This window comes from Hetaerina americana, unplaced genomic scaffold (assembly GCF_022747635.1).
Source record: "Hetaerina americana unplaced genomic scaffold, ioHetAmer1.1.p SCAF_10, whole genome shotgun sequence".
NCBI lineage: Eukaryota > Metazoa > Arthropoda > Insecta > Odonata > Calopterygidae > Hetaerina > Hetaerina americana.
This window is the reverse complement of record NW_027286070.1, coordinates 76,548,820-76,566,992: the sequence shown is the minus strand read 5'-3', so window position 1 is coordinate 76,566,992 and position 18,173 is coordinate 76,548,820. Positions and strand designations below refer to the sequence as shown.

Here is an 18,173-nt window from a genome sequence, read left to right as displayed (position 1 = left end):
CATTTAAATCTTACATAACTGTTGCATGGTTTTTATTTATGTGGAAGAATTTAACATAAAATTTTGAACATTGCATAGGAAAAAATTTCATTACCACGGCTTTTTCAAGTAGATAGAAAACTTATCTCCTCAGGAGGAGAAAAAAGGAAACTCTCCCACCCTTTAAGAATGCTTTTCACAAGTCTCCCCTGTGAGAAAGAGTTACTTCCCCTGTTACATTCAGGGGATTCCATCCACTTGCATGACAGGCTAGCCAGCTCATTAGGTTTTAAAATATGGACTGTGTACTGCTAAGAAGTACTGAAAGTATGAACGTTCAAAGAATTTATCCAAGAGATTCCTTTAACTTTGACTCATAATGAGATGAATTTTAATAGTTACCACTGGGAACTCTAGGAATCAATTCATCATTTTGCCTCAATGAATTCAATTCAGCCAAAATGAAATAGGGATTGAACCTTAGTCAACCTTTCCCTCAGTTTTTAATTCCAGGATGACTGAGTCAACTAAAGCCCTTTTGTTCTAGCTCCTTTCAGTCTCCTTGGATATTTCAATTCACATTACCTTGCAAGGTTGCATTCCTGTGAGACAAATTGTACTTGACTTTTACAAATCACTTTTACTCTCAACATTCAACTTCCAACAAAGGAGACTAATGGGGTGTGATTATAACTCTCATTCATTCAGTTGTAAAACATGTTCACAAACCATGCTGTTATCACAGACAATAAGACTTTCAATAAAGATTTCATTTACTATTTCATGAGGAATTTGATTTATTAAAGTATATTGCAATTTCATTGGCACAGAATACGCTGAAAACAATAATGTGCTGATGATGTATTAATAACAAATTACTTGGGCTTCATACATTCATATATTTTATTTCAGCTTGCAATGAAGCACAATAATAGGCATTTTGAAAAAGATTCAATCTCAACAAATAACTAAAAGGCAGTGCTAATTTCTGACTGGCCATGATTGGAAACTTTATGAAATATACCAAACTACAATGTATACCTGGTAATTCAGCTGAAGAATTAAATGACAACAATAATGGGTTCAATGAAAGGAGTTTAACAAATGACAATACTTCAACATCACACATATACTATTCAAACGACATAGTGTGAATCGCAAGTATGTACCAATGAAGAACATATCTTAACTAAGTAAAATCAATCAAACTAAATTTAAAACATTATAAACAGATAATGTGAATCATTTAAGTTAATTAATGCAGAAATATGATATTGTTGTCTTTATTCCACAGAATACACTCGCTGAAATTCTTTAATGATGGCCTGCATGATGATTATCTTCCATATTGTCACTAAACATGACGGCCATTAAAATTCCACAGTCCGGCAGGCACTTTTAAAATGACATGTTTACAAACTTCTGAAACTTGATGATGAATTGATAATTACAGAAAAAGCAAAGAGTAGTCATTAAATTCTTCAAGTTTTAACTCCTTCCATGACCAATCTTTAAGCTTTCCATCATTGCTCCACCTTAAATGCATTGCAAGTTGGTAATATCAATGAATTGCAATTAAACCAGACTCCAATAATTTCTGTATTTTGGCTGCTATATCAGGATTTTTCAAATGGCTGCAAGGTAAAAAAATTCAATATTTACTAATCAGTTATTATTTTATGGAGTAAATATGAAAGCACTAACAGAAAAAAACAACATAGAAACTTTCAATCTTGTACAGTAGCACATAACATTTTTTACATTTTCATACACCCAATAAAAATATTAGTTTTCATTCAGACCCTTTCTACAGTGACTAATAATTTCCATCTTAAAATTTCTTGATGTTCACTTAAATTTTAGATCTGGTTAACATATTTTTTGTGCAGATATCAAGTTATTATCATGCTTTGGATATACAAAGAACCGACAAATATTAAAAAAAAAAACTTTCAAATATACTATCTCAATAAGACTTCTAGTTTTAAATGTATTTTTTTTCAGTTTCACTCTATCCCAAACTAAAATGCCTTTCCCGCTCACCCCTGCTGGTATCAAGGACCTGTTTTCATAGTCAAGAAACCTTGTGAAATCTAGGAAATACTTGCATAATTTTGTGATACGAAGGGTACTGGAATTAGGCAACTTGGAAGGGGATAATCTGAGTAGAGATTATGGAGAAAAAGGATTTTAGCACATGGGCCTGGGAGTTATGCCAGATACAGATTTATGCAAAAGGATTCAAAAGATTGATTAGTGATAATGACATTAAATTTGAAATTAAATCAATTCTGGGCTTCTTGTCCACTGATTTTGAATTAACAAGCAATTATGCAATAATTTACCAAGGAAACTAATCAATTTAAGCCCTAGTTTCACTTGGATAATCAATTTAAGGCTCCCCTAAAATCCTATTATTCAGTCTTATTATTATACTAAGTGGGTACATGTCATACTAAAGTAGTACGGCTTAAGATCAATTCTAGCACGGAGAGTCTCAGGTCAACAAGTTAAACATTTCGCTGAAGCTGAAAGCCTTAATTACGTGATCATACACATACTGCAGAAAGGGAAGCTGATTTCTTGATATCAGTATAAATTAAGCACCCTATGATTAAAAAAACAGTTTTGAATGAGTGACATACAATTTTTTAAGAATATTTTACATTAATACCATTCCGCATTAACATTTTAAGAGGATTATACACATCTCCAATCACATTGCATGAATGCATCACCATACCTCGAATAGAGGGCTCCAACCCTTAACGCTTATTTTTTTTCTAACACGGGCACATACAAATCCCAAGCTTGACATAGCTACTTTTAATACCACTCGATTAATAAATGATCAATGATTACATTGCGGAGGAGTGAAATGACAGGAAATGAAGTTGAATTCAAATTTGTCACTTCAATTACTCAGCAAAAAGATATTTCCATGAACAAGTACCCAATTACCTCACCACCTCTCAAAATCCATTAAGAATGATTATTTTAGATTATGGTCCAAACGATACTCACTCCTGCAAGGCCTGAGGGTCATCCTGCATTTGTTCTAAGATGAGACGCATGGCTGGATCTCTCAAAATTGCTTGCACATCTGGATCCGACATGGCACGCTTACGAACTTCTTCTGGATTGGAATTGGCAGCAACAGAGCATGTTCTATAGCCTTCCAATGCTTCCTGTAGAGCGAGACAAGAGTTGAGACAAGTTATTTAAAATGTGAATCACTTTTGTACTACATCTGCCTGACAGCGGAAGGTGTTAAGATGATATTGTCCAAGCTAAAAATGCACTTTGAGACTTGATCTGTCATACAGTTACGGGTACATTCAAACTAACTCCACATTCGAAAATACATTCTTACATAAAAACTTACCACATTGCTAGTATCTATATCCAGTGCTTTCTGATAAGCTGCTAAAGCCTTACTGAATTGTTGCATACCCTGGAGAATTTTTCCTTTACGAATCCAGCCTTTTACTGAAAGGAATGTAAGCTTTATTATTTAAAAACTAATGCGAGGTAAATAACATAACAGTAAATAAAAACAAGTGCAAAATTTACACAGTGTATTAGAAAATCCCAATTTTAACTCAGGCTGACAACTGTAATGGATCTATTCCTTTGATCTCAAACACAGAAATAAACCCGAAGGTTGTTATGATAGATGATGGTATAGTTCACTCTCAACGGCATGTGAAATCCACACATCAGGGTAGTTCCTATTGATATATACTCACATTGACATATACTGATGCACAAAATTTTATAGCAAAAAGGTTTACTCACTAAATTTTGGGTCCAGCTCAACACATTTATCACAGTCTTTTAAACCCAAGTCAAATGCCGCCAATTTAGTATAGCATGCTGCTCTATTACTATAGAGCTTCGGATCATCCTGATTTCTCTTAATGGCTTCCGTATAATGCTTCATTGCCGTTGCATAGTCCCCTGAAAATGATCACAAAATTACTGTTATTTATGCCGAGTGATTTACAGAGGCAGGTCTACGAGAGAAAATTATTGAGTTTCATTTCATGGGAAATTTAACTACTTAAGAATACTACTAATAAACAATAGCGATATTCATGAAAGGATGCTGGGACTGAATGCTACCATTTTTTTATAAATCACTTATATCTTATAAAAAATTAGTTTTTTCAGAGCAACAGTTCAAAGAAGGCCAACTCCCTTCTCTCTGACCAAGGCCCACACATAATTTTACTCCCATATGATTTTGACTCCATTCTCCATTCCAGACGTGAACTGTTCCTTTCACAAACATTCACATACACAATATTCATGAACATTCACTCCAGAGAAATCACATCAAAATATAATACATGAGAATATAGCCAGGGAACATTGAGCCAACACATGTCAATGAAATTATTATTGTTATTCCACTGGTTAAAATGGGTTTTGGGTGGACATTTACCCATTTGTCGTCTATGCATCGAAACTGGTAGTATTATAAAGTTTTGTTTGGTGTGAAAAAATACCAAGTTCAGTGATCATGAATTTCCACAAAATAGAGCCTCAAACCATCAAATTTTAAGTGTGATCATCCGCAACCCAACTGATTAAATGAATTGTCCACTGACTTTCACTCCTATCTCCAGTTCTTCCCATGCTTCTTACACCATATCCTACACACACACGCTTTGCAAAGCCTGAGTAATAATGGCCATCCATCCCCGTCTCATGCTCTTCCCAACACTTCTCAGCCTGACTCTCCATCTGCCGGGAAAACGTCCACGATGAGCAGCAGTCAGGGTGGCCAAGTTTGCCGGAAACAACTGTGGCTCCGATTGACAAGATGGTGCGCAATAACTGGAGAACAACCCTTCATGAGATGAAGGAAGGCCTTAATGAAGAGAGTGGCTACTTCTCTCTACTGCAGAATATTGTGTGTCGGAGGTCCTCGGCTACAACAAGGTGTCTCACCAAAGGAGTGTGTTTGCATCATGACAATGCACGTCCACATGTGTCACCTCAAATGACCACCCTACTCAATGAATTCGGCTGGGATATCATCGACCACCCTCCTTACTGTCTGGACATAGCCCCCAGTGACTACCACTTGTTTCCTGCTCTCGTGAAACACCTTGGAGGACAGATATTAAAAACAGATGATGAAGTGCAAAAAGCAGTTGTCAGTTGGCTTTGTGACACGGAGGGAGAAAGGTATGACACCAGTATTCAAAAGCTGCTTACAAGGATGCAAAAAGTGATTGATCGTCAAGCCCACTATGTAGAAAAACAGCTAAATGCTCAGCCTTTCCTACTATGTACACAAAGTTCTGAATAAATTTCATTTTTCATGAAAAAATAGGAGACCTTACTTTTCAAATCTCCCTCGCACATCATATTATCTTTCTATGTCTACGAGGGTAATCCCAGAAGTACCCAACTCAACAAAGAAAAAACAACAATTTAGGAAAAAATTTATTTTTCAACATAATCGCCTTTCAGCTCTACACTTTTTTCCCAGCAATGTTCAATAAGTTCGATAGCCTTTTTATAATAAGAACTGTCTTGCTCCTCAAAATAGCAGCCATCAACTGCCGACATCACGTCTTCACGGTTTGAAAATCTTTGACCACCGAGACATTTTTTCAAGTTTGTGGACAGAAAATAATCCGAGTGGGCTAAATCTGGCAAATGCGGGGTATGAGGTAGCAATTCAAACTTTAATTCATGAATTTTGACCATTGAAATAATGTATTTGAGAGCTGGTGTATTGTCTTGATGAAAAAACACTTTCTTCTTAGGCAAATGCGGCCGCTTTTTCTAGATTTCTTTTCTCAAATGTTGCAATAAGTTCGCATAATACTTGCTGTTGATAGTATTTCCTTTTTCAAGATTGGCAATGAACATTATCCCACGCGCATCCCAAAAAACCAACCATAACCTTGCCTGCAGATGCAACGGTCATCGGCTACTTAGGATGCGGATCTCCCTTTTGAATCCATTGTTTTGAATGTTCTTTTTTCTCGGGTGTGAAGTAATGGACCCATGTTTCATCCATGGTTATGAAATGGCACAAAAATTCTGCTTTGCTGCGGTGAAACGTTGCTAAACACTCAATTGAAACATCTTCACAACACTGGTTTTGCTCGAGTGTGAGCAAACACAGCATCCATCTTGCACACAGCTTTCTCATGTCCAAATTTTCAGTTAATATGCGATGTATTGCACATTTTGAAATGCCTACCATGAAAGGCCTTTCAAATTAAAGTATTGTATCACATAACGATGACCAATTTTCTTCATTTTCACAAATTCACTCATAACATTCGCTATTGATGGCTGCCAAACAATTACTTGTGGCGTCTTCAAACTTGAAAAATATGCTTTAAAGATTGCATACTTTCTAATACAGTGATATTTTTCAAATAACTACCGCCATCTCCAGGTCAGGCAGGGTACTTCTGGGCCTTCCCATGTAGGCCCAATGTATTTATTATGTAGTTCCTCTATATACTCTTTCCATCTCTTGTGAATCTTCCCGAATTCAATAACATAATTTTTCTGACTTAATCCTGATTTGACTTTACTTGAATGGATCTTCCCATCCTACTTCCAGACAGTGCTTCGACCTTCCTATATACAACACAAATTTCAATCCTCCTTAGTCAACATCCATATTCTCACACTACATCTTCCTTTGCCTAGTTTAAGTTTCCTGCCAGTTTATTTTTGAATCCTTTGCAAAGCCTTCTACGTAATTCTGTGTTTATATTATTCTATATGTTCTAGTCTATCTTCCTAATCATTTTGTCCATAATCTACGTAATCTATTGTGGTGTTTAAACTGAGAATTCATTACAATTAAGCCCATTCTCTTGAAGGGCTCTAATGCTTCCTCCCAGAAGTATTCCTTGTTCCTGAACTGCAGTCCCAGCCCCCACTACCATCTCTTCCTTCGCTTACTGTCACAGTCGAATCCTCCATCATTATCATACCTTTCCTTCCAGGAACACCTGCAATTATTACCTCTAATTTATCATATAAATACATTTAACATACACCAACCTTCCTCCCTATGAATGCTTAGCAACACATCAACCAGAAAAATGGTCAAGTTTGTTGGTTCAGCTATTACATGTACTAATAATATTGTATCATAAACCTGTTCCATATTTAACAAGCTCCTTCAAGTCCTTTGATTAGAACTAGATAGTTAGAAATCATCTATCACTCTTCCTATTTAGTCCTTCCATAATACGCAACTGCATATTCCAATTATTATTCATTAAAAATATTAATTCTCTTCTTCCAATTGATTTTGCAATTTTACAATTAAATTTAATTTGGATAAGTCCCACAATAATTATCAAGTTTAAACGCCTTATTTCTAAGAATGGCTCTGGAATTTCTAAGAAGAGTTCCGCTAATAGGGCTGTATTTGATTTCATTGCAATACAGAACATCCTATCAAATAAAAGTAACTTTTGTATTCACTGCAGCAGGCAACTATTAATGCAAAATACCATGTTGGTTTCTAGTTCTATTCCTAGGGTAAATGGCAATTATAAAATAAAATTGCACTCATAATTGGTAATAAAATACAACAACCTTAGTAATTTGTTAACATACTAATTTTATCAATTACATTATAGTATCAGATCAGATTGTTAGGGTTTAACTACATACCTTTTTTGAAAAATGAATTTCCGATCTCCTTTTCTTGTTCTGCTTTCACAGGATCAATATATGCTTTCCGTTCCATTTCCTTTAACTGCTTTTCCACTTCAGACAATAGGGTCTTAATTTCCGGAGTTCTATGCTCTGACATCGACTTCTCATAAAAAACTTTGGCATTTTGCCAGTCCTGAGAGAGGTAAAGTTTATCTTATTTAAATGAAAAGACAACATGCTTCTAAATTTTTACTCTAGTATTCCTGCCGGGTTATAAATTACATAAACTGAATGTGATAACTTCCAAGGGATAACCATAAAAATTTTGATTTACCAATGTAGCTAGAACATTATACATGCATACCTTCCATAAAAGAGATCAAGAAGAACCAATGATACCTACACTAATTCTGCTTGAAACGTAAATCATTTTCCAAATAAATGAAAAAAACAACATGCCCATCTAGCACAACTGAACACTAAGGCTACTGCTATAACAGAAAAATAATTCTTTAAAACACTCGATCACTTAGCATGTGGAAATTCATGAATATGGAAATTGGGAGTTAGCATGAGATCGGTAGGGAATCATTAAAAGTTGACTTGATTGGCACCCAAAAGATATTGCTTTCCAATTCAAGAGAGGAACTTAACTAGAAGTACATGGAAAATCTAGGCACAGAACAATTGGCAATAATTTTTTGGGTTTTCCCATATAAGGTCCAATCAGAGTTATGTGGTTGAACCTTATACATACAATTGCAACTATCAAACTGTTAGAACTATGAAACTAAAACATTATTATTTTGTATCCCTCTCCTAGAGGGACACAGTTACTGGACATGTGAAGGTTATCTGATACTGCTCACTGACCATATCTAAGAGAGAAGTACGTGTGCACTGACCATCTGGAAGATTTCATCATTGAAGTAGTTTAACAAGAAATAGGGGATACAATTAAAAATGAATGACGACCTGCTTTTTTCTATCATGAAAGTTTGTGTTTCTGAGAAATTTCTCCAACACTCGTGAACTAAGTGCATGACACTGATATCGCCATGGACTGAATGGGAAATCCCCATTCATAGAAATAGTTGCTCTAACGACCTCGTTCCTGAAAAGCAATTTATAAGGCCTTATGAATGGCCAAAGATGTAACCATTAATCAAGTGGGTACCATAAAGACAATAAATGATTAGTGAGAAGGCATAACAAAACTGTGGCATTTATCTTTCACAACTGAGATTTTAGAAATGCTAAATCTACATTCAGGAAGAAATTTTTGTTAGTAATCCTTCAACTCTGTCGTGTCCACACAGTTTTACAATCAATGATGACAATTCAATAACAGGCATTAGTTAAATCTTAAAGATACTTCAGTGGTAGGACCATCTGTTCATTTTAGGCATTTCAAAGTGCTGCAGTGCTGCAAAACTTAATTCTCCGGTGTCATTCACGGTTTTAGGAGCTATGGTTGTGTATCAAAAATGTCTGCATCAAAAAGTCAACAAAGACAAACATCGGCCCAAATCTATCAAGAGCTTGACCAATGGTCTATCTTAAGCTTATCATTAAATAATTCATCGTACAAAGAGGCCTTCACATTTTTTTCCTAATTTTGGCAATTACTAAGAACAAATAAGACACAAAACCAACCTTCGAGTTGATTATTGTGGTTGTGGTATTCTGCGTTTATAGGAGCAAGTGGGGTGCTTGGTTGTGGACAGGAAAGAGAGTAATTGCAGCTTAAAAAATCCAAATACCAAAAAAAGGATCTGAAACAATGTATACATCACTCATTTCTAATACACTAGTAAAAACAAAGCGTGACCTTGGATGAAAGGGAACTTTAACAGAATTGGGATAATTGTAAAATAAGAAGAAACAAAATGATCACTTTCACAGTTTCTTTTTGTTTAGCGAAACTTGGGAATCTTTAATTAGCCAAAAGGAACTTGGCAAGTTTAGCAAAAATATGAAGTCACAACAACAATCATTATGAGGAAACAAGACTAATGTAAAGAAACGATGGGAGATTCTGAGACAGTAACTTTTAATGGAGTCATCTGCTAGCTTTCATTGCAACACAACACTGAAATTGTTCTATTTACTACGAAAGGGATGATCCACTCCTATTTGCAGACGATACCAGTATCATACTCACTGCCTCTACAGTCCAAAGTTTAACAAACAATGCTAAACAAACCGTTGAACATCTGAACTCATGGTGTAGCAGGAATCAGCTGAATTTAAATGTGGAAAAGTCCCAACTACTTTAATTTGCTAATAAAAATAAAAACATGGCCACTTTTGCAATTGAATCAAGTGGAAAACTAATTCCCCAAGCGCCCCATGCAAAATTCCTAGGAATAGTTCTAGACGGGCGGTTGTCCTGGTGGGAGCATATATGTCACCTGGGCAAAAAACTGAATACCATTTGCTTCCTTATTAGAAGCATCAGGTTTACCGTAACAATGGATGTCCTCATGTCAATATATTATGCAAATATCTACTCCTGTATAGTATATAGTATCCTTTTCTGGGGTTCTTCTCCGCTTGCAGACACAATATTTAAAATTCAAAAGCGAGCCGTACGGCTAATTGTCAAAGCAGAGCATAATGCTCCTTGTCGTCCATTATTCCACAAATTGAACATTCTACCTTTGCCATGTATTTATATCTATGTATTACTGGTGTACACCTTTGTAAACCTTTCAATGTATGACACAAATTGTGGTATTCACCACTATGGGACCAGGTCTAAAAATGATCTGCACCAAACTTACGTAAGAACTAGAACCACCGCACTAGGCCCTAAATCTATGGGTCTCCTTATGTTTAATAAGCTAAACGAGGACCTGAAATCCAGCACAAACATTTATCTATTTAAAAGAAAATTGAGAGCTTTTCTTCAAAGGAATTTGTTCTATTCTATTAGGAATTTCATGGAACATGAAACTTAGAATAGGCATATGTATTTACATTGTGTATTATTGTATATATTGACGTGTCCTATACTATGTACAATTTTTTTTGTATGATGGTCTCTGGACAAATAAAGATTATTATTATTATTATTATTATTATTTACTGAGGAACCATGACAAAGCATGACTCAAAATGACAACATAGGTTGAAATCAAAATGTAAACTGCTGAATGTACAATAAAGTGATTGAAAATGATAACAGAAATTCAATTTTATTAATTAAGAAATGTATACCAAAAACCTTCCCACTAAATAACTGACCACTCTACATGTGAAGGCAGAGAACCACCCTCAGTGAGTACTGCAAAGGAGAGATTCCTACCAAAAAAACATAAAAGAAGCCATTCCTAGACATGCAGTGAAAACAGTGACACATCAAGAAATCATCTTTCCGTATTTCTGTAAAATGTATAATGAGTAGGTTGAACTGTTAACGCTGATTCCCACGCCAAGGACTACATTCGTGCCATTTGCTGTGCCACTAGCACTGCTGAATTAATGGTCCACCAAAGTAGAGGCTGACTGCATCCATTCTTTGCCAAGAAATCAACTGAGGTCATCGAGACATGAACTTAAATCAAATTAAGGCCGAGAGAAGCAAGGGGAAGTTGACACTATGGTAGGGGCAACCTAAAATCACTTACACATGATTCATGCTCCGTTGTGCCATTAACATTAATGAACAACCAAAATGATCGCAAGTGAAGCAGCCACTAACTAGCAGACATACGGTGCACTCTATGAGGGAATGAAAACTAGAAAGCAGTTTGCATATTAAGTCACAATACCTATTCGTGATCAATGGCATACTGGGTACAGGGTCCATTTTGTAAGAATAAGCCTTCATCTGCCGATATGCACACAACTGTGGATTCAAATAGAGGTCAAGGCAAGTAACTTTTCACTTTTTAACTCCAACCTTTGTTTACTTATTCCATGCTCTTTTTTAAAAAGTGAATGGAATTCAATTATTTCAAAAAAAAAAAAAAAATGCTGACTACTCAATGACACTGGGCTGCTTTTAATAACTGAAATGAATTACTAATATGTTTCCAGCTCTAAAAGGAAGCATTACTTGTTATCTAAAAAAAAGTAATGAAACAAAAGTTGCATTACACAGATGCCAGAATATTTCTCTAAAATATTTAGCTTTTATAACTGACCTAGTTTTTCTACTCTGAATAACCATGCAGAAAAAGTTTCATGGAGAGCAATTTTGCATGGTGCAGGGTGTTTCAGCAAGATGGTAGAAATGGAAAGCAAAGGAGCAAATGCATGGGAGTGGAGAAGGGATTGTTGGGAGAAATCCAAAGGAGGTAGGGAAGTTGGCTGCGGAGTGTTTTAATAGGGAAAAGTTATGTTAACTCATGGAGAGACTGCATATTAAATATACATTAACATATTTCTACAACCTTTATTATTGAATGCCATCATTAGCGCAATGTAACTACAATTGATAATCTTTAAACAGAAATATGACATGACTCATTGGAACATCCCAGTTACTTGAATCTTTAAGCCACAAAAGTTCAGTATAAGCTTGAAAGAGTACCACAAACTCAGCTCGTTGAAAATTAACCTACTGTTGTTTGTTTTCTATTCCAGAAACAGAATAACCCTACAAATTTTACCAGGGGTAGATTTTATAAACATACTCATTTGCTTAGTCTTTAAGTCTGGATAAGAAGTATGGCAGTCTGCTCTGTGCAGCATAGGCCGACATGAACTTTGAATTATAAATGAATTGTACGATTCTCTTAAGACCCAATCATTTTACAATTGCCTATCTGTCGTACTGTTCTGAAATGAGCTACATTCGGCATTATATATAAGTAAAATTACAATCAGCATTTTGATCTGGGCTTGTTAGCACTAACATGTGAAGTTCATTCTCATTCTCCACCTATTAACACACTGTCTTTGTATGAGAGAGAATACGATATCGATAATGAATGAGTTCCAACAGCTTTCCACTGTGTTACTCATGGCATAAGAATATTCCATACTTCAGGTTTTTTAAATGTCTCAAGTACGTTCATTGATCTAGACTTGCTTCAGAGCATTAAACATCAATATAAAAAAATGGTGGACTCATCCTTGCCAAACAAGATCGACTTTGTAAATTATAGCAGCACCCATTTCATTCTGAAAATGAACTCATTTACTTTAATGAGTCAATTTTTTTGGAGATAATTCTACAATATTCAATGAATTGCTTTCATCAAGTGCAGTTAATTTCTCATCTTAAACTTTAAACCAACAGTTGGTATCACCTCTGAGGCTTCTCTCTCATTGATTAACATAACAGTTTCAGGTTTAACTTTGTGGAATTCTTTCATGGTGAGGGTAAAGAAGTGCAAGTGCACAGTTTTTTTCTTTACCCTCATTCTCTCTCCATTTCAAAGTACATATATTGACCAGATTTGATTCAATAACAATATTTGATTCAATAATATGAATCTTTGATACAAGGGATTTTCCCATCCCAATTAAAAGAATCAAAAGTAGTGCCCATTTATAAAAACCATGGCTGTGTAAATGATTTGAATAACTACAGACCAATAGCCATCCAAAATACATTTGCTAAAATATTCGAAAAAGCCATGTATATGCAAATAGCATCTTATCTCGAAAAAAACTTCCTACTTTCAAATTCTCAGCATGGATTTAGATCTGAAAGGTCTACCACAACTGCCATATGTCAGGCAATCGACAACATACTTAATTCATTAGATGCTAAATGCAAAACTCTTGGAATGTTTTTTGACTTGTCAAAGACTTTTGATAATGTAAACCACAATAGACTACTAATTAAACTCAATAGAATAGGAATTAGAGGAAGTCCTTTAAACTGGATGAAGTCCTATATTCATAATCGCACTCAGAAAGTAGTGTTATCAGTTGATGGGTCAAAATATTCATCCGAAGCATACCAAGTTAACAAATGTGTTCCACAAGGCTCAACCCTTGGCCCACTCCTCTTTCTGATATACATCGATGACCTACCTGACTGCTTACCAAATAATGATGGAATAATGCCAGTGTTGTACGCTGACGACACTAATGCAATAATATCAACACAAACATATCCCAGCCTTGTGGAAAAATCTAAGTCTGTCACACTTGCCATAAACAAGTGGTGTACAGACAACCTTCTAGACTTAAATGTAAATAAAAGTAAAATAGTATACTTTACACACAATAAGAACGTGTCAGATGATCTGCTGGTAAAAATCAATGACCAATCAATTGAGCATGTGACAGAATGCAAATTTCTAGGTATTTCTCCATGTGCAAATATTTCTTGGGATACTCATGTAAAAGCCCTTCAACTCAAGCTCAGTTCAACTTGCTACTTATTAAGACACCTGTATGAAACTACAAGTAAAACTGTACTACTCAATTTGTACTATGGGGAAATATATTCAAATATAACCTACAGTATAATATTATGGGGATCAGCTGCTATTTCTCAAACCATCTTTAAAATGCAAAAGAAAGCTATTAGAATCATCACCAGGAAACCTCACAATGCTCCATCAAGGCCTATTTTCCGTGAATTAAATTTGCTACCACTCCCATGCATCTACATTATGTTTTTAATTCTATATATAAAAAATAACATTGGCAACTATTCTCTTAACTCTGCCTATCATCATGATTACACCAGAGGCAGGAATGACTTCCATTATGGGAATATAAGAACTAAAGCATTGAAATTAGGACCCAATGAAATGGGCATCAGATTATATAACAAACTACCCAAAAGTATCAAGGATACAAAGGGAACTGCTGCATTCAGGCATAAATTAAAAAGATATCTACAGCGCAATATGTTCTACTTGGTTGACGAATATCTCAACAATATTCCCGACCAGTAAGTTCATACTTTTAGTTTCTAGCAATGGTCATGGTCTGATTCATGTTAATGATCAATGATTTTTCTGAATTTGATATTGTATGTGCATGTTACAGCCGATGTTCATGGGTTTGTACCAAACACTTATGTAACTATGAGCATCTATTCTTTTATGTATCTTAATTGAGCCTGTGTCTTTGCTCCTCATTTGACGTGCCTTATAACATGTACATACTCCACCCACCTGGTATTTTTGTATTGTGATCTCTGGGCAAATAAAAAGTAATAATAATAATAACATCGACGTTCAATGCACATACTACCTAAATCTTCATTCAATTTCTAATCATTTGATCAGCAGAGGTAAGAATTATCATTTAGCCTATTTACATGATCCAATCTATAAATATAATTTCTATTGACACCTGCATATTTTTTCCACCCCCACAATTTGATTATTCAATTTCCAGTATCAAATCCTTTCATTTACAACTTTCTCCCCAAACAACAAGTGTTTCTAATCTTTGACATTGATAATCCCTAATGTAAGCGTAGAGATTTAGTTATTTACCACAACCTGTACTTGTACCTCCACCCAACCATTTTGTTTGACTATTATCCCTTCCTCCGTCATATTTAATTCTAAAGGCCTGAGATTTTCCGGATGGACTTTGTTTTCAAGGGTGCCAACATTTTATGCAAATGTTCCGATGCTCCTCTTTGCTGACTCTAAACAACGACCTAAGGGATGATGAACTTAAAGTTGCTAGTTGTGCCGAGTTCTAACCATTGAGGTTCCATTCCAACGCAATGAACTCCTTCTCCTGTTGGACCTTGGCCACTTGGGACCAACCTCGCCACAGTTTTGGCACCAATGTGAATGAAAGAAGCTATCAGCATTTATGCACCTGGAAGTTATTTTAGGAGCTTAGATGAAGCACGAAGATTACGGGCAAGATGATTTGACTTACCTCAGTAGGGAGGGAAGAAACTTTGCCAGTTACATAGAGTGCTACACAATATTCAATGGGTACCATCATGTTTTTCAACTCCCATTCGCATTACACTTAATTGATTAGCTCATTAATCTAAGGAAGTTAACAAGATATTATCAAATTTTAGTAACCTTGACATTTTATAACAAGTTTTTCATTAAATATACTAGATTAACCCACAGTAATAGATTCAAAAATTTGTACTCACATGTTAAGATAAGTTACATGTTGCTTGGGTCAAACCGTTTCAATTAACTGTTCTAAATATATATTATTGTGGCACATTTTAAAAAAGTAACAACAAATTAATTTTTCCAAGGGAAATAGCCCTATTTTACTTACTCCCTCATGCAAAGAAGGAAGGACATAGATCAAGTAAAAAAGTGAACATACACAATCAATTTAGGAGAGTACTGCAGTAACTCATGGGTTAGAAAGAGCTATGGTAAACATGAAGACAATCAAATCCCTAATGCCTATATCAAATGCAATGTCTGCAATCAATGGGAAGCTCCATTTATATTTCCCAGTTACAGCAGTCGCCTGCATACATTAGTAGTTGCTAATGTAAATGTTTTAATGTAAGATAAACTTCACTTCCCACAAAGTGTGTAGGAAATGCTGATACAAAAAATAATTGTTCTCAGGCAAATAACCTTCTCAAATTAATAATAACTATCTGAAATTAATGCTATAAACTCTAGTGTTTCCGATTGAATTTCCACACACAAAGTTAAAAATTATAAGCATTTCAAACTCAAATCACATTGCTAGTTCTTATGTCTGCCTTCGAGTCTTCAAAATCTTTGCATAAAGTCTTGGGAAATCACCAGAATGTTTGAAAGTTAGTACTGCTGTCACACCAATACAGTGCGAACAGACCAAAGCTATGGTAGTTAGTCATGGAAAGCATTGACTTCAATGGTTAGTATTAGCTAGAACAGGTACTTAAAAGAGTTTACCTCCAACTTCTTGTATGCATTCCCAATCCTCGTAAATGCCCGAGCGATGAGTTTAAAATCTGCTCTGTTTTCTCTTCCAATTTCAATTGCTTTCTCACAAACCTCAACACATTTCTTGTAGTCCTTCTTTTCAAAATGAACAGCTTCAATAAAAGGAAATTCATGATAACAATGCTATAAATGGTATCCTTATTTTATCTCATAAAGTAGGTCTATACCACATACCAGCCATGTTGGTGTAAAAGGTCATGTTGTTTGGGTTTAACTCAATAGCTTTTTCATAACATGCCAAGGCAGTCTCAAAATCTCTCTTCTTATATGCTGCATTTCCTGCTGCTTTCTGTTGTTCTGCTGCATCCATCACAAATGAGTTTTCAGATACAGCTGCAAATAGATTGATAAAATTGGCCAATTTTAAAAGGGTCATTAACATTTATTTTCAAAATGTTACATAATACAAGAGCTATAAAAGGCCTATGCTAACAAGTGTTGCAATGGGCACCACCTATTTAGAATAGAAAACATCAACAGGAGGCATACAACAACAGTTCTCTGCTGTGGAATGGGCAAAAAAATAACACAAATAATAAATTTGTACTGAAAACAGCTCTCTACATTTATTAACATTACTTTGGCAAATATGCACCTCGATATTATGAAAATAACTATTCATCAGCACTAATTGTGTAAGTAGTACTGATGAATACGAAACGATAAAGGTAAGTGAGTAAACTGCATAATTTCAGCCTTATTTCATTAATACACCATACATTTCAAAACCGCATCTTCTGATACTGGAATCACAATACAGTGAGGCGAACTACATTTGACCTAGGGATAAGTTATATAAAAAAATAATAAACAATTTTCACGCATTCCAATTCCACATAATTAGAGCCTCTTTCAAATGAATACATTAATAAAAATCCACGAAGGTCGGGGACGACATGTTTCGGCACAACTTTCACGAAAAAATCACACCCTAAAGAAATAAAAAATTCTTTCAAGTCATTATCCGCTTAACTGACATTCACAATACAAAGTCATTTTGATGTTGGACGTAATAACTGAATTTTTCACATAACATACAAAATCTTTGCTCCTGTATAATGAAATGAGAAAGGATAACATCGCATATTTCTTTGGCAGTACTGAGTGTTCCACAATAAGAGACGAATGATAAGGCTTCAACTTGTTCCACTTTTTCCTCAAAGCAAACTCAATTTGTAGCTCTATTATTCTTCCTAAGCAGATTTCTCAGGTAACTATTAATGGTTGAACTAACTTTTTAAGGCAAAAGCAAACTGGAACGTTATTTCCGGATAATTCCTTGGTATCAATCGGGAATTACAGGAATTGAACATTTGACGCCTGAGGTAATACAAATTCTCAAAACAATATCACTACTTATAAGATGTACATGGGTAATTTAAAATACTAGTATCCTAGTCATCATCCAAGGCAGAAAATTGCTTTATCTCAAAACATGCATGACCACATTTTTGAGACTTCCGCACATTCACGAATTCTAAATGTCAAAAAATGATTTCAAACGCTGCAAGCAAATAATCTCACCTGTTACTCTCAGTGGCTACAGGTCCAAAACCATACACAGTTATTTCACACCCTAGTGCGTATAAAATTTACCTACAACAGTTCAAACTGGGTTACACACATTCGATCACCATGCGCATTATCCAGGAAACTTCTAGTTAGGTGTGCATGGTTCATGCCGAT

At 35.2% G+C, this 18,173-nt stretch overlaps 1 protein-coding gene across 1 annotated transcript; it reads right to left on the bottom strand.

Moving 5' to 3' along the window:
• Positions 1–673: 673 nt before the first annotated feature.
• Positions 674–17,397, bottom strand: Stip1 (Stress-induced phosphoprotein 1). Its single transcript, XM_071598917.1, has 9 exons — positions 17,352–17,397; positions 17,207–17,267; positions 16,662–16,820; positions 16,437–16,579; positions 7,648–7,825; positions 3,778–3,939; positions 3,365–3,468; positions 3,004–3,167; positions 674–1,613 (listed from the first exon to the last, which is right to left on the bottom strand). Exons 3-9 carry the CDS (start codon positions 16,795–16,797, stop codon positions 1,541–1,543), a joined length of 960 nt encoding a protein of 319 aa, XP_071455018.1. The 5' UTR covers positions 16,798–16,820; positions 17,207–17,267; positions 17,352–17,397; the 3' UTR covers positions 674–1,540.
• Positions 17,398–18,173: the final 776 nt, after the last annotated feature.